This window comes from Panulirus ornatus, chromosome 7, assembly GCF_036320965.1.
Source record: "Panulirus ornatus isolate Po-2019 chromosome 7, ASM3632096v1, whole genome shotgun sequence".
Taxonomy (NCBI): domain Eukaryota; kingdom Metazoa; phylum Arthropoda; class Malacostraca; order Decapoda; family Palinuridae; genus Panulirus; species Panulirus ornatus.
Window position 1 is genome coordinate 49981681 of NC_092230.1, and position 25931 is coordinate 50007611.

Genomic DNA, 25931 nt, shown 5'->3' on the forward strand with positions numbered 1-25931 from the left:
GCTGATTCATGTGAGAAACTGCAGAAGCCTGGTGACTGAGTTTGGTAAAGTGTGTGAAAGAAGAAAGTTAAGAGTAAATGTGAATAAGAGTAAGGTTATTAGGTACAGTAGGGTTGAGGGTCAAGTCAATTGGGAAGTAAGTTTGAATGGAGAAAAACTGGAGGAAGTAAAGTGTTTTAGATATCTGGGAGTGGATCTGGCAGCGGATGGAACCATGGAAGCAGAAGTGGATCATAGGGTGGGGGAGGGGGCGAAAATCCTGGGAGCCTTGAAGAATGTGTGGAAGTCGAGAACATTATCTCTGAAAGCAAAAATGGGTATGTTTGAAGGAATAGTGGTTCCAACAATGTTGTATGGTTGCGAGGCGTGGGCTATGGATAGAGTTGTGCGCAGGAGGGTGGATGTGCTGGAAATGAGATGTTTGAGGACAATGTGTGGTGTGAGGTGGTTTGATCGAGTAAGTAACGTAAGGGTAAGAGAGATGTGTGGAAATAAAAAGAGCGTGGTTGAGAGAGCAGAAGAGGGTGTTTTGAAATGTTTGGGCACATGGAGAGAATGAGTGAGGAAAGATTGACCAAGAGGATATATGTGTCGGAGGTGGAGGGAACGAGGAGAAGTGGGAGACCAAATTGGAGGTGGAAAGATGGAGTGAAAAAGATTTTGTGTGATCGGGGCCTGAACATGCAGGAGGGTGAAAGGAGGGCAAGGAATAGAGTGAATTGGATCGATGTGGTATACCGGGGTTAACGTGCTGTCAGTGGATTGAATCAGGGCATGTGAAGCGTCTGGGGTAAACCATGGGAAGCTGTATAGGTATGTATATTTGCGTGTGTGGACGTGTATGTATATACATGTGTATGGGGGTGGGTTGGGCCATTTCTTTCTTCTGTTTCCTTGCGCTACCTCGCAAACGCGGGAGACAGCGACAAAGCAAAAAAAAAAAAAAAAAAAAAGTCTGTGCATGTCTATGTATATTTACGTTGAAATGTTTAGGTATGTATATGTGCATGTGAGGGTGTTTATGTATATACATGTGTATGTAGGTGGGTTGGGCCATTCTTTCATCCGTATCCTTGTGCTACCTCGCTAACGCAGGAGACAGCGACAAAGTATAATAATAATAGTAACAATAACAATGAATTATTCCTTAAATAGTTATTTGCAATATATAACACGTCATCCTGCTCAACTAAAGAAATATCTCTGCAAGTTAAGTCTTTCTTAACTGTTCCACCTGCCATTACTTTCACTTCTTCAAAATATCAACTTCTGTATGTAAGGCCAGCAACTGTAGCTTTCAAAGTTCATTTATTAATTTTCACTAATATTACTCATGGACTTTACATTCAGGAGTGTGAAGCATGCATGGGATAGAATGAACTTGATCTATTGAGGCATGCATGGGATAAAATGAATTGGATCCATAGGTAGCCTTGGGTTGGAGGTTGCTATCAGTGGGCTGAAAATGGGCATATGAAATGGGCAAGGTACACTGAAATATTCCTTGGGTATGGTAGGCTCAGGTTTCAAAACATTTTATATGAATGCTAGAGAGTGGATATTTACAAATAACACTGCTGTTTGTATGTTCCTGAAGTTACTTTACAAGGTGAAAGAAGGAAGCAGTGTCTGTATATTCCTGAAGTTACTTTACAAGGTGAAAGAAGGAATTAGGTATAAAAATCACTTTATTGTATGGACCAGTAAAACAATAACATAAGTACTCTTAAACACACATATCTATATCACTAATTGTACACTAATTACTCTTATATTACTGGTGCTCTATAATATTAAATCATTCCATACATCTGTATAACTGTCAATATTTCACATTTTTAATCATCAACATATTCCTAAGAATGGAAGTGTGCATATAATAAAGAGTGTACTGGAGTATCAACAATTCACTTACAAACCTTTAAAGTCATTTATCATGTCTATTTTGAGTGTCAACTAGTGAAACTAAAACAATTGAGCAAAAATTTTCTGTTAAAGTTTCTAGTGCTGCAGCTTATGTCTACAACAATAATATATAACAACTTACAATATCCCTGCATGCAGAAAATACTTTGAATTTATGTTATTCAACCAAGGTAAAAATACAATGAAATTTGGTAAATTCATTCCTGATAACAGCTCCTACATTCTAAACTTTGCTTCATATTTCTCAAACTGAACATCAGTGAACAGTACAAAGAAAATCTTATGAAGCATGTCTCAAATTTCAGATTGAACCACACATCAACAACTATGAGAATGATATATCCATGTCCAAAATATGGTTAATGATAAGTTGGACAAGAAAATAGAGTTCAGCTGAAGGTACAACAAGAAGTAGACCATGGAAGAAATGGAGAGATACAATGAGACAACAGGTTAGTAGGGTTAATGGAGAGATACAGTGAGCCAACAGGATAGTAGGACTAATGGAGACATAAAGTGGGACAATAGGTTATTAAGACTAATGAAGACATACAGTGAGACAACAGGTTAGTAGGGCTATAAATATATGAAACAAGGAAGCCAGAAGAATGACTGAGGATAGGATGTAAAGGAAACATTCTGTGCATACATCATGTGAATGGAGACTCTGATCTCACTTGATGAATCAACTTTGTGTATAAGGGGAAAAGCAAAATGCATTTTCTTTAACACTATGAGTATGGGGAGAGGATGTATAGGAGTAGTTTCAAAAGTTGTATGTACTTGATCCATCCCAGAGTATTAGAGAATTCTCAGTATTAAAGATTGATATAATACATGTTTGGTAAACAAGGCTACACAACATATAATTTTCCCCATTTTATTCTTTATCTATGGTCCCTCAGTCCATAAATGGGCTCACAATTTGTACTTAACATACAAGAACCTGAATTCAGTGACCTTTCATTAATGTTATAAAGAAAAAGAATTTTTCTAATAAATTAAACATAATTCGCAAATACTTCACAAGTCCAATCTTACTGATTTACTTTCTCAAAAGATTACCTTTTAAAATAAGGCTCATGGGCATATCAGTAGGGTTATCCTATGTCTGGCAGCATGGCATAGTCGTAGAAGTCAGATAATATGATTTGCTGCCTCAGTTAACCCATGGTACTGAGAATGGAAGGATGCAACTTTCGCCTGCTGCAGTTGTTTAGTGATATTTTTGCTATTTCTGCTCCAGGTGATATTTTTTGTCTACAAGTAAATAACCATGGGTCCTTAAACAATGTTTCCATGGAAGAAAAGGTCCATATTATTGCTTGCAAGCAACAAAATGTGTTTGCAAATGAGATTTTAAGATGCATTGGCCGAAAGAAAGAAAAAAAAGATGAGTCTGGCCAACTTGAGGCCAGAGGTGTTGAAAAACCCATCCTTATCAGGTTATCAGTCACTTTACTGGTCTTCCTAAGTAGACTAGACCCAGGTTTTTGAGAAATATGTGTGTGTGTGTGTGTGTGTGTGTGTGTGTGTGTGTGTGTGTGTGTGTGTGTGTCCATATAGTGAATTCAGCTCTGCCAGTATGTCTTGAAATCTCTTGACACCCTTTCTAGCTTTAATGGAAGAATTTGGGCCTTTTCTTCCTTGGACTACTTCTTAGGACTCATAGTTAGTTACTGGAAGAGGAAAATTATTACCGGGAATGGAAAAAGTGAAAATATTACCAAACTCAGGACTGCAGGCAAGGCAAACTGCATCCCTGAACTCTCAGTATCATGGGGTACCTGAGGTAGTAAATCATATTATCTAACCTCCAAGACTGCACCATGCTACCAAACACAATATCCCCAATGTAAGCAAGTACAGGTAATAGGTTTTGTTTTGCAATTAAACCTGATGCATGAAAGCCTTTTCTAAGTGGTAATCATCGGATTTTTCTTGCAGACTGTATACAGCAAATTTATCTTGGTTAACTATCACTACTCAACATAAAACTTTAATAACTAGATGTCATGTTATAATTTACAACTAACCCTGAACCATATATCAAACTATATCCAATGTGTCAAAACAACTCTAAACCCATCAAGCCCCAGTCACCCTACTGATACATAATTATATTGTAGGGTTCATTTTTAAATCAATTTACTAAGGAAATGCATGTTTAAAGAATGATTAAACCCTATAAATGTATCTACTCAATAAAATGTACTAGGAGCAAAGTTTATATAGTATACTAACATTAAAGCATGTTAATTCTCAGAAGTGTGACATGAAAGTCAAATTTCCTGATCACATATCATTTAGTCTAATAAAACATTACACGTTAAATATCTTTCAGGATCTATCATCTGTCCCTTACACGACAAAATTTTTCACCATTTTCTAAAGTTAAAAGCAAAACAAACAAAAAATGTCACAAACTGGTTATCAGTGTATCAGCTCAAAAAGGTCTTAGAATAATCTCTCTAAATACTGCAACTCCAAGAGAAAGCACCAAAAGTCAATGGTATGAAATTCTTGCTAGAAAGATTATTTCTAAAATCATTTCTCCTCCGAAATTATTTGTGATAAACATCTACATGAATGAGGGATCAGAAACACTAAAAACTTTTTGTGAAAGGAGATGGTTTCATTATGAATCAGCTTAGTGTGTAGAGTAAAAAAAAAAAAAAGTGCAAAGCCCTCATATAAGTGTGTAAGTTAATGTTTTAATTTGATACACTAAGCATGAGTTGATGTATGTGGTAGGTGTCCTGATGCAGTGTATTTGATCCACCCCATTAAACTAAGAATGAAGTAATAATAATAGACAAACAGATGGTGAGTGTTCTGGTTAAATTAGCATGTTTGATGAGTGTACCTGGCAAGTTGTATCAGAGAGTAGCAATTGAGAGGGTTAAGGTAACTACAGAGTATCAGATTGGGGAAAGAACAATATGGCTTCAGAAATGGTACAGGATGTGTGAATTTGGTGTTTGCTTTACAAAATGTGTGAGAGAAATACTTACATAAACAGATGGATTTGTATGTGGTAGTTATGGATTTGGAAGAAGCATATAATAGGGTCAATAGACATGCCCTGCAAAACGTCTTAAGAATATATGGTGTGGGGAAAAAAAGCTGCAAGAAGCAGAGAAGAATTTATCAAGGGTGTAAGATGTGTACAAGTAGGAAGAGAGGAGTGGGTGGTTTCAAGTGAAGGCAGGTATGTGGAATGGTGTGTGATATCATCATGGCAGTTTAAATTGGTTATAGATGGGGTGATGTTAGAGGAAAATACAAGAATCTTAGAAAAAAGGGTGAATATGCAATCTGCAGGGGATTATGGAGCCTAGAAAGTGAAGTGAATCAGTTGCTGTTTGTTTATAATACAGCAATGATGGCAGATTTCAGTGAAAAACTACAGAAGTTGGTGACAGGAAGAGTGTGTAAAAAGAAGTTGAGAGTAAATGTGAATAAAAGTAAGATTATTTGGTTCAGCAGGGTAGAGGGACAAGGAAGTTGGGGAAAGAGTCTGAAAGGAAAAATCTATTGGAAGAGAAGTGTTCTAAATACCTGGGAGTGGACAGGGCAGCAAATGGAACCATGGAAGTGAAAGCAAGTCATAGGATGGATAAAAAAGTGAGGGGTCTTGGACTATTGAAGAATGTGAAAAAAAAGAGGTCATTAACTGAGTTAGAGAAAATGGGTGTGTTTGAAGCTATAGCAGTAGTACAAATGTTATGTGGATGCAAGGCATGGACTAGAGATAAGGACGTGTGGTGTGAACTGGTTTGATCACGTAAGTAATAAAAGGGTAAAAAAGAGGTGCGGTAACAAAATGACTGTGGTTGAGAGAGCTGAAAGAGGGTATGTTGAAATGGTTTGGACATATAGGGAGAATGAGAGGAAAGTCTGACAAAGAGAATATAAATGTCAGAAATGGAGAGGACAAGGTGAAGGGGTAGACCAAATTGGAGATGGAAGGATAGAGGGAAAAAGATTTTGAGTTGAGGGTGAAAGGCATGCACTGGATAGAGTGAACTGTTATTTATTTTTCATATTCTATTCTACTTAATTGCCATTTCCCGCATTAGCGAGGTAGCACAAGGAAACCGACGAGGAATGGCCCAACCCACCCACATACAAATGTATATACATAAACGCCCACACATGCACATATACATACATGTACATTTCAACATATACATACACAGACCTATACATATACACACATGTATATATTCATACTACTGCCTTCATCCACTCCTGTCACCACCCTGCCACACATGAAATAGCACCCCCCCCCCCCCCCCCCCAAGCGAAGCAGCACCAGGAAAAGACAAAAAAAAAGAAATCCACATTCATTCACACTCAGTCTCTAGTTGTCATGTGTAATGCCCAAAAACCACAGCTCCCTTTCCACATCCAGGCTCCACAGACCTTTCCATGGTTTACTCCAGAAGCTTCACTTGCCCTGGTTCAATCCACTCACAGCATGTCAACCCCAGTATACCACATCATTCCAATTCACTCTATTCCTTGCACACCTTTCACTCTCCTGTATCTTCAGGCCCCAATCACTCAAAATCTTTTTCACTCCATCCTTCCACCTCCAATTTGGTCTCCTGCTTCTCTTTGTTCCCTCTACCTCTGACACATATATCCTCTTTGTCAATCTTTCCTCACTCATTCTCTCTGTGTGACCAAACAATTTCAACACACCTCTTCTGCTCTCTCAACCACACTCTTTTATTACCACACATCTCTTACCCTTTCATTGCTTACTCGATCAAACCACCTCACTCCAAATGCTGTCCTCAGACATTTCATTTCCAACACATCCACCCTCCTCCTATAGTCCATGCCTCACAACCATATAACATAGTTGGAACCACTATTCCTTCAAAGATACCCATTTTTGCTGTCCGAGATAATGTTCTCGCCTTCCACACATTCTTCAATGCTCCCAGAACCTTTGCCCCCTCCCCCACCCTAGGACTCACTTCCACTTCCATGGTTCCATCCGCTGCAAAGTCCACTCCCAGATATCTAAAACACTTCACTTCCTCTAGTTTTTCAAAATTCATACTTACCTGCCAATTAACTTGTCCCTCAACCCTACTGAACCTAATAACCTTGCTCTTATTCACTTTTACTCTCAGCTTTCTTCTTTCACACACTGAACTGTTATGATGTGTAATACAAGGGTCAACATGATTTCAATAGACTGAACCAGGGCACATGAAGTTGCAAGTGAAACTATAGAAAGGTAGAGATAGAGAGCTGTGGTTTTGGTGCATTACATATGCTAGCAAGGGAATGGATGCAACTGAGTGCAGCCTTCCTTCATATGTTTCTTTTCTGGGAGATTAATGATAAACCAAAGCTTAATATACATTTATTTTCTTTTTTTATATACTTTGTCGCTGTCTCCCGCATTAGCGAGGCAGCGCAAGAAAACAGACTAAAGAATGGCCCAACCCACCCACATACACATGTATATACATCCGCATCCACACACGCACATATACATACCTATACATTTCAACGTATACATATATATACATTATTATTTTTTACTTTGCTTTGTCGCTGTCTCCCGCATTAGCGAGGTAGCGCAAGGAAACAGACGAAAGAATGGCCCAACCCACCCACATACACATGTATATACATACATATCCACACACGCAAATATACATACCTATACATCTCAACACATACATATATAAACACACACAGACATATACATATATACACATGTACATAATTCATATCGTCTGCCTTTATTCATTCCCATCGCCACCTCGCCACACATGAAATAACAACCCCCTCCCCCCTCTTGTGTGCGAGGTAGCACTAGGAAAAGCCAACAAAGGCCACATTTGTTCACTCTCAGTCTCTAGCTGTCATGTATAATGCACCGAAACCACAGCTCCCTTTGCACATCCAGGCCCCACAAAGCTTTCCATGGTTTACCTCAGACGCTTCACATGCCCTGGTTCAATCCATTGACAGCACGTCAACCTCGGTATACCACATCATTCCAATTCACTCTATTCCTTGCACGCCTTGATATCTAAGACAATTAACATGGATTAATATGTGCATATTCTCGGCAAATGTGTGCATATCTTGCAGGAAAAAATAGAAAAAATTTTCACTGTACACAGAGCAGAGTTATAAAAGCAACTCAAGGAAAACCTGTCAAAGGAGGGTTAAAACAGCATTTTATCCTTTGAAATGAGTATTCACACCCTTCAACCATAATAAAAATTCTCTCCATGTGCCCAAACCATTTCAAAACACCCTCTTCTGCTCTCTCAACCACGCTCTTCTTATTTCCACACATCTCTCTTACCCTTACATTACTTACTCAATCAAACCACCTCACACCACACATTGTCCTCAAACATCTCATTTCCAGCACATCCACCCTCCTGCGCACAACTCTATCCATAGCCCACGCCTCGCAACCATACAACATTGTTGGAACCACTATTCCTTCAAACATACCCATTTTTGCTTTCCAAGATAATGTTCTCGACTTCCACACATTCTTCAAGGCTCCCAGGATTTTCGCCCCCTCCCCCAACCTATGATTCACTTCCACTTCCATGGTTCCATCCGCTGCCAGATCCACTCCCAGATAGCTAAAGCACTTTACTTCCTCCAGTTTTTCTCCATTCAAACTTAACTCCCAATTGACTTGACCCTCAACCCTACTGTACCTAATAATCTTGCTCTTATTCCCACTTACTCTTAACTTTCTTCTTTCACACACTTTACCAAACTCAGTCACCAGCTTCTGCAGTTTCTCACATGAATCAGCCACCAGCGCTGTATCATCAGTGAACAACAACTGACTCACTTCCCAAGCTCTCTTATCCCCAACAGACTGCATACATGCCCCTCTTTCCAAAACTCTTGCATTCACCTCCCTAACAACCCCATCCATAAACAAATTAAACAACCATGGAGACATCACACACCCCTGCCGCAAACCTACATTCACTGAGAACCAATCACTTTCCTCTCTTCCTACACGTACACATGCCTTACATCCTCGATAAAAACTTTTCACTGCTTCTAACAACTTGCCTCCCACACCATATATTCTTAGTACCTTTAACAGAGCATCTCTATCAACTCTATCATATGCCTTCTCCAGATCCATAAATGCTACATACAAATCCATTTGCTTTTCTAAGTATTTCTCACATACATTCTTCAAAGCAAACACCTGATCCACACATCCTCTACCACTTCTGAAACCACACTGCTCTTCCCCAATCTGATGCTCTGTACATGCCTTCACCCTCTCAATCAATACCCCTCCCATATAATTTACCAGGAATACTCTTTTAGATATCAAATATATATGAAAAAAATTTCCAATCTGTTCCAAGTTGAAGCATAGTACCTTAAGCTGATACAACATGCCCTAATTCTAAAGAATCTGAAGTCCCAAACGTCACAAGCCAAAGTGTCATATATCTATAGGCCCCCACTTAAGATGTTAGGCTAAGTGAGCAATAATTTCTGAGCTGGGACTTTTTACCCATCTGAATACTGTTGCTACATGGGCCAATTTCCAATTGTCTATAACTTTCTCCATAACAAGTGACTTCTAAAAAGATTAATCAAAAGCTTGATTATCTTAATTTTCACTTTTGTCTGTCCCAGGAAAAAAATTATCTGGACCTTTCATTTCATATATTATCATTCCCTTTAGTAATAACAGTATACCTTCAAACTGCATATTGATGTTGTAAAACATCTCTAGCAATGCAAGTGAAACCAGCACATAAGCTGTGTCTTCATTGGTAGATATAGTTGAAAAAAAAAAGGAATTATTTACAACTGCTTCATTTCCTCGAACCGAGTCACCATATTCAGTAATCAACAGACCAACTGGCTGGGTAACGAATCTCTTACTCCTAATATAATCTAAAAATACCTCAAGTTTTCTTTAACTATTCAGCAATACTGAGGCCCCTTGTATAATGACAGCTGAGGAGCAATGTTTCTCTCTGGAGACATTTGAGAATTAAAGTAATGTTCTGAAAATGACAATAATGGCTTGCAGTAGCAAAATATTTGAAAAATTCATTCTTTTCATTTTATTCATTTATTTATTTTTTTTACTTTGTTGCTGTCTCCCACGTTTGCGAGGTAGCACAAGGAAACAGATGAAAGAATGGCCCAACCCATCCACATACACATGTATATACATACATGCCCACATATGCACATATACATACCTATACATTTCAACATATACATATAATTTTTTTTTTTTCTGTCTCCCGCGTTTGCAAGTTAGCGCAAGGAAACAGACGAAAGAAATGGCCCAACCCACCCCCATACACATGTATATACATACGTCCATACACGCAAATATACATACCTACACAGCTTTCCATGGTTTACCCCAGCCGCTTCACATGCCCTGATTCAATACACTGACAGCACATCAACCCCGGTATACCACATCGATCCAATTCACCCTATTCCTTGCCCTCCTTTCACCCTCCTGCATGTTCAGGCCTCGATCACACAAAATCTTTTTCACTCCATCTTTCCACCTCCAATTTGGTCTCCCACTTCTCCTCGTTCCCTCCACCTCCGACACATATATCCTCTTGGTCAATCTTTCCTCACTCATTCTCTCCATGTGCCCAAACCATTTCAGAACACCCTCTTCTGCTCTCTCAACCACGCTCTTTTTATTTCCACACATCTCTCTTACCCTTACGATGCTTACTCGATCAAACCACCTCACACCACACATTGTCCTCACACATCTCATTTCCAGCACATCCATCCTCCTGCGCACAACTCTATCCATAGCCCACGCCTCGCAACCATACAACATTGTTGGAAGCACTATTCCTTCAAACATACCCATTTTTGCTTTCCGAGATAATGTTCTCGACTTCCACACATTCTTCAAGGCTCCCAGGATTTTCGCCCCCTCCCCCACCCTATGATCCATTTCCGCTTCCATGGTTCCATCCGCTGCCAGATCCACTCCCAGGTATCTAAAACACTTTACTTCCTCCAGTTTTTCTCCATTCAAACTTACCTCCCAATTGACTTGACCCTCAACCCTACTGTACCTAATTACCTTGCTCTTATTCACATTTACTCTTAACTTTCTTCTTTCACACACTTTACCAAACTCAGTTACCAGCTTCTGCAGTTTCTCACATGAATCAGCCACCAGCGCTGTATCATCAGCGAACAACAACTGACTCACTTCCCAAGCTCTCTTATCCCCAACAGACTTCATACTTGCCCCTCTTTCCAAAACTCTTGCATTCACCTCCCTAACAACCCCATCCATAAACAAATTAAACAACCATGGAGACATCACACACCCCTGCCGCAAACCTACATTCACTGAGAACCAATCACTTTCCTCTCTTCCTACACGTACACATGCCTTACATCCTCGATAAAAACTTTTCACTGCTTCTAACAACTTGCCTCCCACACCATATATTCTTAGTACCTTTAACAGAGCATCTCTATCAACTCTATCATATGCCTTCTCCAGATCCATAAATGCTACATACAAATCCATTTGCTTTTCTAAGTATTTCTCACATACATTCTTCAAAGCAAACACCTGATCCACACATCCTCTACCACTTCTGAAACCACACTGCTCTTCCCCAATCTGATGCTCTGTACATGCCTTCACCCTCTCAATCAATACCCCTCCCATATAATTTACCAGGAATACTCTTTTAGATATCAAATATATATGAAAAAAATTTCCAATCTGTTCCAAGTTGAAGCATAGTACCTTAAGCTGATACAACATGCCCTAATTCTAAAGAATCTGAAGTCCCAAACGTCACAAGCCAAAGTGTCATATATCTATAGGCCCCCACTTAAGATGTTAGGCTAAGTGAGCAATAATTTCTGAGCTGGGACTTTTTACCCATCTGAATACTGTTGCTACATGGGCCAATTTCCAATTGTCTATAACTTTCTCCATAACAAGTGACTTCTAAAAAGATTAATCAAAAGCTTGATTATCTTAATTTTCACTTTTGTCTGTCCCAGGAAAAAAATTATCTGGACCTTTCATTTCATATATTATCATTCCCTTTAGTAATAACAGTATACCTTCAAACTGCATATTGATGTTGTAAAACATCTCTAGCAATGCAAGTGAAACCAGCACATAAGCTGTGTCTTCATTGGTAGATATAGTTGAAAAAAAAAAGGAATTATTTACAACTGCTTCATTTCCTCGAACCGAGTCACCATATTCAGTAATCAACAGACCAACTGGCTGGGTAACGAATCTCTTACTCCTAATATAATCTAAAAATACCTCAAGTTTTCTTTAACTATTCAGCAATACTGAGGCCCCTTGTATAATGACAGCTGAGGAGCAATGTTTCTCTCTGGAGACATTTGAGAATTAAAGTAATGTTCTGAAAATGACAATAATGGCTTGCAGTAGCAAAATATTTGAAAAATTCATTCTTTTCATTTTATTCATTTATTTATTTTTTTTACTTTGTTGCTGTCTCCCACGTTTGCGAGGTAGCACAAGGAAACAGATGAAAGAATGGCCCAACCCATCCACATACACATGTATATACATACATGCCCACATATGCACATATACATACCTATACATTTCAACATATACATATAATTTTTTTTTTTTCTGTCTCCCGCGTTTGCAAGTTAGCGCAAGGAAACAGACGAAAGAAATGGCCCAACCCACCCCCATACACATGTATATACATACGTCCATACACGCAAATATACATACCTACACAGCTTTCCATGGTTTACCCCAGCCGCTTCACATGCCCTGATTCAATACACTGACAGCACATCAACCCCGGTATACCACATCGATCCAATTCACCCTATTCCTTGCCCTCCTTTCACCCTCCTGCATGTTCAGGCCTCGATCACACAAAATCTTTTTCACTCCATCTTTCCACCTCCAATTTGGTCTCCCACTTCTCCTCGTTCCCTCCACCTCCGACACATATATCCTCTTGGTCAATCTTTCCTCACTCATTCTCTCCATGTGCCCAAACCATTTCAGAACACCCTCTTCTGCTCTCTCAACCACGCTCTTTTTATTTCCACACATCTCTCTTACCCTTACGATGCTTACTCGATCAAACCACCTCACACCACACATTGTCCTCACACATCTCATTTCCAGCACATCCATCCTCCTGCGCACAACTCTATCCATAGCCCACGCCTCGCAACCATACAACATTGTTGGAAGCACTATTCCTTCAAACATACCCATTTTTGCTTTCCGAGATAATGTTCTCGACTTCCACACATTCTTCAAGGCTCCCAGGATTTTCGCCCCCTCCCCCACCCTATGATCCATTTCCGCTTCCATGGTTCCATCCGCTGCCAGATCCACTCCCAGGTATCTAAAACACTTTACTTCCTCCAGTTTTTCTCCATTCAAACTTACCTCCCAATTGACTTGACCCTCAACCCTACTGTACCTAATTACCTTGCTCTTATTCACATTTACTCTTAACTTTCTTCTTTCACACACTTTACCAAACTCAGTTACCAGCTTCTGCAGTTTCTCACATGAATCAGCCACCAGCGCTGTATCATCAGCGAACAACAACTGACTCACTTCCCAAGCTCTCTTATCCCCAACAGACTTCATACTTGCCCCTCTTTCCAAAACTCTTATATACATATATACATATGTATATATTCATACTTGCTGCCTTTATCCATTCCCGTCGCCACCCCGCCACACATGAAATGGCACCCCCCTTCCCCCGCGTGGTATCACCAGGAAAGACAACAAGGGCCACATTTATTCACACTCAGTCTCTGGCTGTCATGTGTAATGCACCAAAATCACAGCTCCCTTTCCACATCCAGGCCCCACAAAACTTTCCATGATTTACCCCAGACGCTTCACATGCCCTAGTTCATTTATCATATCAAATATTCTTTTCCACTAACAAGAAAGTATGTATACTTATACTTTTTTTTCATAATGCCTCTTATGGTGATGTACAAGCAAAATAATATTAAGTGCACAAGATTTGCATACCAGCCACTGACCACTGCCTTGGAAGGAAAACCAAGTTTTCATGTTTTTAACTTATTACTACACACCATAAGAATTCAAGATGTATTATCATCATAATCAGGGAGGGAGAAGGAACAAGCCAGCAGAAACCACTTGTCTCAATCAACAATACCTCAGAAACCTTTCTTTTCACCATCATTCATGGGATTGTGTGATAATAATGTATTCTTTCCCATTGAAAATAAAATCATGAAAGAGCAGTATCTTATGTTCTTTTTTGTCTTTTAAATCATGAAGCATTTTATAACAGAACAAAATAATTTAAGATTTGCATCCCACCAAACAGTGATCACCTAGAAAGAAACATGGTTTTCACATTCTCAAATTGACAAAAAATACCTAGTATTCTTTTCCTTTAATAGAAGATTAAATAATGAGGATATTCTAACCTTTAATGATAAAATAAATAGGCTATCCTAAAGTTGTTTTGGACATCGTGTATCTTATAAAGATGGTAGAACAAATTAACTTATGATTTATGTGCGCTGATGGCAGGCATCTTGCAAGGAATACAAAGTTTTCATATTCTCCATATAAATATCCCAGTAATGTTTTCTTTTGATAATAAAATGAGCAAGGAGTGTATATTATGGCTTTTTAGCTATCATATATTTCATAATGATAAGATCAGAATAATCAAAATTTGTATCTGCAACCTTTGGAAAAGAAATTTTTATTTGCATTCCACTAGTAGAATGCTTTACCATTTTTACACAGCAGCTGGATTTACCTTGTTTATTTATAATTCATCAAATCTTTGAAAGTAAACATATCCATTCCAGTATGGATCCAAAGCATTAGAAAGTTACCATCACGATATTACACTAGAGGTGCTCAGCAATTTCACTGGGGCACAAACTTATGGAACTGGCCATAATACATGGGTGTCTGCATTTTTTGGGCAATATTTCTAAGCGAAAGGGGTAAGCGAAACTGAATCTGAGATCTGGTGGGTTTGAAATTTTTGAGATTTGCTTAAAAACTGTATATTTTTATTTCTTTTCTTTGATACCTGTTGCTATTTCTTGTGTTAGTGTGGCAGAGCAAGAAACAGGTGAAGTAAAGGCCTCATTCACTCACATCTATTCTCCAGCTATCATGCATAATACCTCGAACCCACAACCCCTTATTCACAATAAGACCCACAAACCTCTCCCTAGTTTCTCCCAGCTGCTTCACTGTACATATACTAAGTAAACAAATAAAGAAATATAGTATAGGCTAATTTTTTCCATTTTCTGAAGGAGGACAGCAAGTAACTGCCCATTTGCACTGTATGAGGAGGAGGTTTTAAACAGGTGAGACCCCATCTCTTGAACTTTCCCTCCTATCATACATCTCTCTACAACTATGCTGTGCACATTTACATCATAACTTAGTTCATTTTATTATTCCAATACTCATACCAAAAAAGTACCTCTTGACATCTTCTCTACCAAGTTTTTTGCTTAATTTCATGTTACTGCCTCTGGTTGTTCTGTACTTGTATCTTTCAAAGAACTCTTTACTGTCTACAGCAAAAAAAAATTGAAGGCTGTGGTCAGGCACCCCTCATTCTTCTCTCTTCCATATAGGGTAACTTTGAGACCTCTAGCCCTTCCCTTTAACTCAGCTTTATTACTTCTGGTACCATCTTTGCTGCTTTATTCTATTATCTTTTGGCTTATCTAAGTTCAGTGATCACACATGAGAAACATTCTAGTTTTGACCTTATATAGGCCATGAATACCTTGAATATTTTGAAAACTGCTTTATACATGAATGCAAAGCTAATATTTGACAGTATATAGTAAATGTTGCCTCCAGTAAGTATTCATTAAATGCTAAACATCCATCTATATCTCTAACGTCCATTCCCTCTGGGAACTCTCATCAAAGGGGTGGCAATGGCAAAAGAGTCTCCACTTATCCCTGACCTTATATGCCTCCCTTGAAAACACCATTCCATGCATTCTTTAACCATTTATCTCCCTCAAGTACTCTTACACTCTTTCCCCAAGCCACAGGTGGTCTTCTTCCCATGCCAACTCCTTTAAGTGTACTATCTTACACACTCCTTGATAACTCTCCATCTTGCATTCTTTCCATGTGACAAAACCACCTCATGATTACATTTCACCCACTCTACCATTCCACAATTGATTCCCTGCCATACCACATTTCTCATATACCCCCTCATTTCTTTCTTCATTCCATTTAAATCATACCACATGCTCCTCTCAAACAGCTAATTTCCACAGCCTGGATTCTTGACCTCTGTGACCCATTCCTAACAACATGGCTAGAATATAATGCATCACACTCACCATAAACAGTCACTAGCAACCTAACAACATAGCTAAAAAAAAATAATATTCACCAAAGTTGCCCATAAATAGTCAAAGAAAGAGTAACTGTTGTCATTATGGTGGGAACAAAATTTATGAAGCATCTATTGCTGCCATGTTTTCATAAAAGAAACAATGTCTCTTAACATCGGTGTTTATATTTTTGATGAAAATAAAGTAATTTGATCATTCATTCATATAAATAATGTTCTGTCTTTGTAATTGATAAGTATGTTAGTAAATAATGCATATAATATAAAAAAAAATATGCATATGTAAGGATGTAAGGATGCAAGGCATGTGTACGTGTAGGAAGAGAGGAAAGTGATTGGTTCTCAGTGAATGTAGGTTTGCGGCAGGGGTGTGTGATGTCTCCATGGTTGTTTAATTTGTTTATGGATGGGGTTGTTAGGGAGGTAAATGCAAGAGTCTTGGAAAGAGGGGCAAGTATGAAGTCTGTTGGGGATGAGAGAGCTTGGGAAGTGAGTCAGTTGTTGTTTGCTGATGATACAGCGCTGGTGGCGGATTCATGTGAGAAACTGCAGAAGCTGGTGACGGAGTTTAGTAAAGTGTGTGGAAGAAGAAAGTTAAGAGTAAATGTGAATAAGAGCAAGGTTATTAGGTACAGTAGGGTTGAGGGTCAAGTCAATTGGGAGGTGAGTTTGAATGGAGAAAAACTGGAGGAAGTGAAGTGTTTTAGATATCTGGGAGTGGATCTGTCAGCGGATGGAACCATGGAAGCGGAAGTGGATCATAGGGTGGGGGAGGGAGCGAAAATTTTGGGAGCCTTGAAAAATGTGTGGAAGTCGAGAACATTATCCCGGAAAGCAAAAATGGGTATGTTTGAAGGAATAGTAGTTCCAACAATGTTGTATGGTTGTGAGGCGTGGGATATGGATAGAGTTGTGCGCAGGAGGATGGATGTGCTGGAAATGAGATGTTTGAGGACAATGTGTGGTGTGAGGTGGTTTGATCGAGTAAGTAACGTAAGGGTAAGAGAGATGTGTGGAAATAAAAAGAGCGTGGTTGAGAGAGCAGAAGAGGGTGTTTTGAAATGGTTTGGGCACATGGAGAGAATGAGTGAGGAAAGATTGACCAAGAGGATATATGTGTCGGAGGTGGAGGGAACGAGGAGAAGAGGGAGACCAAATTGAAGGTGGAAAGATGGAGTGAAAAGGATTTTGTGTGATCGGGGCCTGAACATGCAGGAGGGTGAAAGGAGGGCAAGGAATAGAGTGAATTGGAGCGATGTGGTATACAGGGGTTGACGTGCTGTCAGTGGATTGAATCAAGGCATGTGAAGCGTCCGGGGTAAACCATGGAAAGCTGTGTAGGTATGTATATTTGCGTGTGTGGACGTGTGTATGTACATGTGTATGGGGGGGGTTGGGCCATTTCTTTCGTCTGTTTCCTTGCGCTACCTCGCAAACGCGGGAGACAGCGACAAAGTATAAAAAAAAAAATAAAAAAAAATGGTGTGGGAGGCAAGTTGTTAGAAGCAGTGAAAAGTTTTTATCGAGGATGTAAGGCATGTGTACGTGTAGGAAGAGAGGAAAGTGATTGGTTCTCAGTGAATGTAGGTTTGCGGCAGGGGTGTGTGATGTCTCCATGGTTGTTTAATTTGTTTATGGATGGGGTTGTTAGGGAGGTAAATGCAAGAGTCTTGGAAAGAGGGGCAAGTATGAAGTCTGTTGGGGATGAGAGAGCTTGGGAAGTGAGTCAGTTGTTGTTCGCTGATGATACAGCACTGGTGGCGGATTCATGTGAGAAACTGCAGAAGCTGGTGACGGAGTTTGGTAAAGTGTGTGGAAGAAGAAAGTTAAGAGTAAATGTGAATAAGAGCAAGGTTATTAGGTACAGTAGGGTTGAGGGTCAAGTCAATTGGGAGGTGAGTTTGAATGGAGAAAAACTGGAGGAAGTGAAGTGTTTTAGATATCTGGGAGTGGATCTGTCAGCGGATGGAACCATGGAAGCGGAAGTGGATCATAGGGTGGGGGAGGGGGCGAAAATTTTGGGAGCCTTGAAAAATGTGTGGAAGTCGAGAACATTATCCCGGAAAGCAAAAATGGGTATGTTTGAAGGAATAGTAGTTCCAACAATGTTGTATGGTTGCGAGGCGTGGGCTATGGATAGAGTTGTGCGCAGGAGGATGGATGTGCTGGAAATGAGATGTTTGAGGACAATGTGTGGTGTGAGGTGGTTTGATCGAGTAAGTAACGTAAGGGTAAGAGAGATGTGTGGAAATAAAAAGAGCGTGGTTGAGAGAGCAGAAGAGGGTGTTTTGAAATGGTTTGGGCACATGGAGAGATTGAGTGAGGAAAGATTGACCAAGAGGATATATGTGTCGGAGGTGGAGGGAACAAGGAGAAGAGGGAGACCAAATTGAGGTGGAAAGATGGAGTGAAAAGGATTTTGTGTGATCGGGGCCTGAACATGCAGGAGGGTGAAAGGAGGGCAAGGAATAGAGTGAATTGGAGCGATGTGGTATACAGGGGTTGACGTGCTGTCAGTGGATTGAATCAAGGCATGTGAAGCGTCCGGGGTAAACCATGGAAAGCTGTGTAGGTATGTATATTTGCGTGTGTGGACGTGTGTATGTACATGTGTATGGGGGGGGTTGGGCCATTTCTTTCGTCTGTTTCCTTGCGCTACCTCGCAAACGCGGGAGACAGCGACAAAGTATAAAAAAAAAAATAAAAAAAAATGGTGTGGGAGGCAAGTTGTTAGAAGCAGTGAAAAGTTTTTATCGAGGATGTAAGGCATGTGTACGTGTAGGAAGAGAGGAAAGTGATTGGTTCTCAGTGAATGTAGGTTTGCGGCAGGGGTGTGTGATGTCTCCATGGTTGTTTAATTTGTTTATGGATGGGGTTGTTAGGGAGGTAAATGCAAGAGTCTTGGAAAGAGGGGCAAGTATGAAGTCTGTTGGGGATGAGAGAGCTTGGGAAGTGAGTCAGTTGTTGTTCGCTGATGATACAGCACTGGTGGCGGATTCATGTGAGAAACTGCAGAAGCTGGTGACGGAGTTTGGTAAAGTGTGTGGAAGAAGAAAGTTAAGAGTAAATGTGAATAAGAGCAAGGTTATTAGGTACAGTAGGGTTGAGGGTCAAGTCAATTGGGAGGTGAGTTTGAATGGAGAAAAACTGGAGGAAGTGAAGTGTTTTAGATATCTGGGAGTGGATCTGTCAGCGGATGGAACCATGGAAGCGGAAGTGGATCATAGGGTGGGGGAGGGGGCGAAAATTTTGGGAGCCTTGAAAAATGTGTGGAAGTCGAGAACATTATCCCGGAAAGCAAAAATGGGTATGTTTGAAGGAATAGTAGTTCCAACAATGTTGTATGGTTGCGAGGCGTGGGCTATGGATAGAGTTGTGCGCAGGAGGATGGATGTGCTGGAAATGAGATGTTTGAGGACAATGTGTGGTGTGAGGTGGTTTGATCGAGTAAGTAACGTAAGGGTAAGAGAGATGTGTGGAAATAAAAAGAGCGTGGTTGAGAGAGCAGAAGAGGGTGTTTTGAAATGGTTTGGGCACATGGAGAGATTGAGTGAGGAAAGATTGACCAAGAGGATATATGTGTCGGAGGTGGAGGGAACGAGGAGAAGAGGGAGACCAAATTGGAGGTGGAAAGATGGAGTGAAAAGGATTTTGTGTGATCGGGGCCTGAACATGCAGGAGGGTGAAAGGAGGGCAAGGAATAGAGTGAATTGGAGCGATGTGGTATACAGGGGTTGACGTGCTGTCAGTGGATTGAATCAAGGCATGTGAAGCGTCCGGGGTAAACCAAGGAAAGCTGTGTAGGTATGTATATTTGCGTGTGTGGACGTGTGTATGTACATGTGTATGGGGGGGGTTGGGCCATTTCTTTCGTCTGTTTCCTTGCGCTACCTCGCAAACGCGGGAGACAGCGACAAAGTATAAAAAAAAAAAAAAAAAAAAAGAAATAGGTAAATAATATGTATGGGATGTGAAATCATGTCTGGTAAAAAAAATATATATATATAATTAGGTGCATGAAGAACCATAATCATTATATACTATGCTTACATAATTATAAGGATCCATGCCACCAACCATGGCCAACTTCCCAGTCAATTTAACACATTCCCACACCAGTAAAGAGGAAAGTATACTACTTTATGAGTATTTTCTTCAATATGATACATTCTTTATGGTAATTTTCTTTTAACCACAAAAAGGAATTACAGAATTAAGGTTTAAACAATACAAACTACCAATATGCCACAAATTTGGGTTAAAGATGTTTGTTTTATGACTGAAACATGATGGTACTAAACTTGATACTATATACAGGCACCACAGCTGATATTCCTGTCAAGACCCCTTCGGATATTTTGGTGCTGTTGTTAAGACACTGATAGAAAATAATTTTGAAAAAGAAAATGTATTGTATGTACAGAGACATGACACCCCATTTCTGTCAACTTCCAATAGAAAATAACATGGGCATGTGGCAAGGTTCGTCCGAATAGCAAAAAAACAAGCCAAAATTTGCTAGATGTAACCAGCATGGTGACCATATACTTGAAAATAGAATCACTGTCTTTGACAGTAAAGATAAAGAATATTGTTAGGAAAAGATATGGTCCTTTTTGACACCAAGATGGCCCTTTGGTATGATGCACTCCCCTAATGAGTGGTACTATTTCAAGTTTTTTGTCACTAAAACAAATATAACTTACAACATATATTACTAAAAAAATTCAAATTACTGTAAGCTTCAAATAACAGCTACAAAAAGCAAAAATGCTGATACAAACTTATAACTCACAATACTTGGCTAATCTCCTCTCAGGACACTCATAAATCTGTCACTTACCTTCCTTAACCTTTCTTATTTTACCTGTATTTAAAAGTTTTGCTATTACAACTACTTTTTCTAGATCAAAAATACATCTGAAACCATTAAGGAAAAGCAAAAGAACTGTGTAAAATTATTCACTACTTGCAGGTGATGCTAACAAGACAACAATCAGACATGTAATTCAACAAAATGAATTGATTTCCATTACCTTGCAAGTCCAAGATTAGGACTGAAATTCCTAAATCAATAAAATCATTTACAATTATGATTCCTCAAAAAAACATGGAATCAATTCCAGGGATTATGATTACAACATGTCTGTTGCTGATTAAAGTTGAATTCACTCTGAACAGACCATCTAACCATGTCAGGAATCAATCACTTAGCCACCAGTATGATTATGCTTGACAGGACAAGGGTGTGTAAAGAAGTTTCAGAGGTGTTTCCCAACTCGGCATCCTGCCTCACCCACCTCTGCTCTCCATAATGTCAATTGGAATGTAGTAATCATGAAACCATAAGTATGTTTCCTTTTGCCTTCAAATTGATTATGATTTCTTGGTCTCCCAAGACAATGAAATTGTTATTCCTTAAAAAATGTGGAATCAATTCCAATTCCATGTTATGATTACAACATGACTGACAAAAAAAACAACCAGATAATGCCAGCAAAACAAGACATCAAAGTAAAGATGCACCATTCAAACAGCCGTTTCGTCGTTGTGAAGTCTTCAATATGGCTATAGATGACACAGTGATCACCAAAACATAAACACATGTTTTGATGCTAGATGTTGCTCAGGTTGGTCCCAATGCCCTTCTTATTATTGCTGTAACTTGCTAACATAGAAATTTATATTGTCAGTGGTTGCAAAGCAAAGAAAAATGTTTACACAGTGAAATATAAACTAGAAGTGATTGAATACAGGAGAGTAAATTGGTAATAAAGCTGCAGCAAGATGTTTTAGGTAACCACCTATGGAAAAAAAATTATAAGAAAATGGAAGAAACAAGAAAAACTGAAAACTAAAAATCAATGTATATAATATCTAAGCAGGAGCATTGTAAAATGGTAATATTAGGAATAAGAATTAAACATATATTTTTCCTTAAAGATCACTTTGAAATCAGCATGAATGTTTCTTATCACTAATAACAGTAAGAAGTATATACATGTAAAATAAAATATAATAAAACAGTTGATCCATAAAACATTCCTCTTAAATAGAGTTGCATCTTATAAGCCACAAAATGCAGTATATGTGCAGACATGACAAGTGTGATGTCACCATGATGACCAACTTAACACTCAAGAAAGATGGCAAGGCAGTACAAAGGTAGAGAAATAAAACATAAGGAAAGACAGAGAAACCAGATGCAGAGTTAGACCATATAAAGAGCATATGTTTGGTATACATGTCAGATATGCATACTGGATCTGTGGAATGTGTAAAATTAGTCAAGTGTTATGAATTTTGGTTAGTATGAGCCTTCTGAATGCATGAACAATGTATATGGCCAGAAGTGAAAGCGTGGTCCTACAGTTGCCAGAAAAATATGGTTCAGTGATAACCTAACAGTGGCAGTCATATCCCCAACAGGCTGGCAGGCAAAGATGCAACGTCAGACACTATCTGCATCAAGTGCCACCACCTTAACTCTCACTTTCTCAAACAATTTGAATCCCATTCCTTTCTCTGTTCACAAGTATGGATTTTGCAGAGCTAGGTTTACTGGTGATCTTTCACAAGTGACTCTTCTCTCAAAGATAATGGTGAAACGTCTGTCATGGACCTCTCATCTCCAAAGCATCTGACTGAGTGCAGCAAATGATTCTACCATCTAAGCTCCTTTCCTTTGTTTCTCTGCTTCTCCCTGTTCTCTAATGCTGTTTCTTCTCTGGCTATTGTTGCTGATGAAGCGCAATCCCCCTCCTACCGTAACAACAGTGGTGTTCCTCAGGGTTCAATCCTTATATTCTATTTTCTATTATACTTTGTCGCTGTCTCCCATGTTAGCGAAGTAGCACAAGGAAACAGACGAAAGAATGGCCGAACCCACCCACATACACATATATACATACACATCCACAGACGCACATATACATACCTATAAATTTTAACGTATACATATACATACATACAAAGACATACACATATATACACATGCACATAATTCATACTTGCTGCCTTTATTCATTCCCGTCGCCACCCCGCCACACATGAATACAGCATTCCCCCTCCCCCCGCGAGGTAGCTCTAGGAAAGGAAAAAAGGCCCCATTCGTTCACACTCAGTCTCTAGCTTTCATGTGTAATGCACCGAAACCACAGCTCCCTTTCCACATCCAGGCCCCACAAAACTTTCCATGGTTTACCCCAGATACTTCACATGCCTTGGTTCAATCCACTGACAGCATGTGGACCCCAGTATACCACATCGTTCCAATAGGGTTCAGTCCTATTGCCTAATATCTTTCTTCTCCCAATAAATGATCCCATCTATTCTACTTCAAACCCTATTAACTTTTATGGTGATGATTCTGCTTTACACACTTCAACTCTCTCTCCCTCCACTCCTTCTAATGCTCATTTTCTTTTTTGCACTGAACATATTTCCTTTCTCAATTCTAATTTGAGGAGCATCTTACAATTGGGAAGCACTACTCCAGTCAAATTTAAGTGCTGAAACACACTGCTCCGTTTATTTCTAAGAGTCACTCGTTTCCCTGATAAATTTTGAAATACCACATTTCAACCCTGTAATAACATAAACATGTTGAGTATGATCTATATCCTCCATCCTATCCTGGGAACCCCACACAATCATCAAAATGTCTGTTTCCCAAAAGCTTTTAATGCTGCATGGGTGCCATTATTATTTTTTCCTTTCTTTCTTCTTTCTTTTAAACTATTCGCTATTTCCCGCGTTAGCGAGGTAGCGCTAAGAACAGAGGACTGGGCCTTTGTGGAATATCCTCACCTGGCCCCCCTCTGTTCCTTCTTTTGGGGGAAAAAAAAAAAGAAAAAAAACGAGAGGGGAGGATTTCCAGCCTCCCGCTCCCTCCCCTTTTAGTCGCCTTCTACGACACGCAGGGAATACGTGGGAAGTATTCTTAATCCCCTATCCCCAGGGATAATTATTTTTTACTATAAACAGCTATTTCATTTCTTCAGGGGGTTTTATTCACCCTAATGAAGAGAACTACAAACATATCTGGGGTGGTTCTTTCTCCATCTCTTTATTAACCAGAGTGTAATCATCAATCCTGGCACCATCTCTCTTCATCCACCCATCACTGTATGCAAAGATGTTGCTGCTCTCTCTCTTTGTTCTTCAAGTATTATTTTGATAAATTTTCTCATGAGCTGTCTGCAGGTGAACACATCTCCAAAGCTTGGATTAAGGCATGCATCTGGCTGCTGACTCCCATCAGTTTCTGTGTGGAGACCAGCCACCTGAGGATTGACACAAAAATGGTATCTCCTTCCCTCGAACAGCTAAGGTGTGCAATTCTCTTTCTTCTTTCATCCTTTTCTCTTCACAAAACTTTCACAAAACTTTCCTACCTTAAAGAATCAGGTTTACAAAAACCTGCAGATCCCTGATTAATTTCTACTTTTTTTCTCTCACTTTATTGCTTTCACCCAAGTTGGCATTTCATTTGGGCATGTTTTGCCCATGCTATGTTGGTCTCTAAAATAACAACATTAATAAAAAAGGGGAGGGGAAAAAGTATCATAATAAAGACAGTGCCATCTATGCATGTGCATGTACACTGTAAGAAGAGAGAAAAACAGCTGGTACATAGTCTATGAAGAGCAGTCTGGGTTTGTGTATTGGTAAGTGCTTGAGACTATCATCCTCTGGTTAACTACAAAAACCAATCACACAGTGCTGAAGTGTATGCAGATGTGTAGTGCAAATGAGAATATAGCAGATAAAAAAGGAGAGAAGATTCAATAAGAATATCAAGTGTAGCTATCTATATCTCTGATGCTCATTCTCTCCAGGAACTCCCCCAAGGAGGTGACCAGTGCAAAAGTCTCCATAACTAGTGAACTCCAGTGCCACTTAGCCTTTAGTGCCTCATCCTTAATAGACACTGGCAGGGGAGAACTCTAGTGCAGTGTTTCCAGGAGCTAATCAAATGTAGCTTAGCATATACATCATTTTTGTTACTCACCACAAGGAGTCCTTGTGTGAGAAATCGGTGTAAAGTGTGATAAGAACATGCAGTAAATAAATAAGGCAACCTTTATGTCCACCACTCTTATCACAGGCAGAAGAGAGATTGCACCGGACATGCTTGTGCTACTTTCAACTGTGTGTTACTCCATCCCCCATCATATGCCATATGAAAGGTAATTATAGGATGTTTGAGTATATTCTTATGCTATTTTCTAAATATTTTCTGTACTTTTACATTTATTATTTTTATTATTATTATATTATTTTGCTTTGTCGCTGTCTCCCGCGTTTGCGAGGTAGCGCAAGGAAACAGTCAAAAGAAATGGCCCAACCCACCCCCATACACATGTATATACATACACGTCCACACACGCAAATATACATACCTATACATCTCAATGTACACATATATATACACACACAGACATATACATATATACACATGTACATAATCCATAATTGCTGCCTTTATTCATTCCCATCGCCAACCCGCCACACATGACAACCCCCTCCCCCCGCATGCGCGCGACGTAGCGCTAGGAAAAGACAACAAAGGCC

The 25931-nt window shown here is 39.5% G+C and overlaps 1 protein-coding gene across 7 annotated transcripts in view; it reads right to left on the minus strand.

Annotated features, from left to right (window-relative positions):
• LOC139749634 (uncharacterized) overlaps positions 1 to 25931 on the minus strand; it is a 230043-nt gene that overhangs the window by 65856 nt on the left and 138256 nt on the right. Inside the window, exon 11 of one of the 7 annotated variants that reach the window (XM_071663786.1) lies at positions 1676 to 24640. The exons of the other annotated variants lie outside the window; for them this stretch is intronic. Coding sequence (XP_071519887.1) covers positions 24544 to 24640 — 97 coding nt within the window. The 3' untranslated portion in view covers positions 1676 to 24543. Of the gene's footprint in view, positions 1 to 1675; positions 24641 to 25931 lie in introns of those variants that run through there. 7 annotated transcript variants of the gene reach the window in all.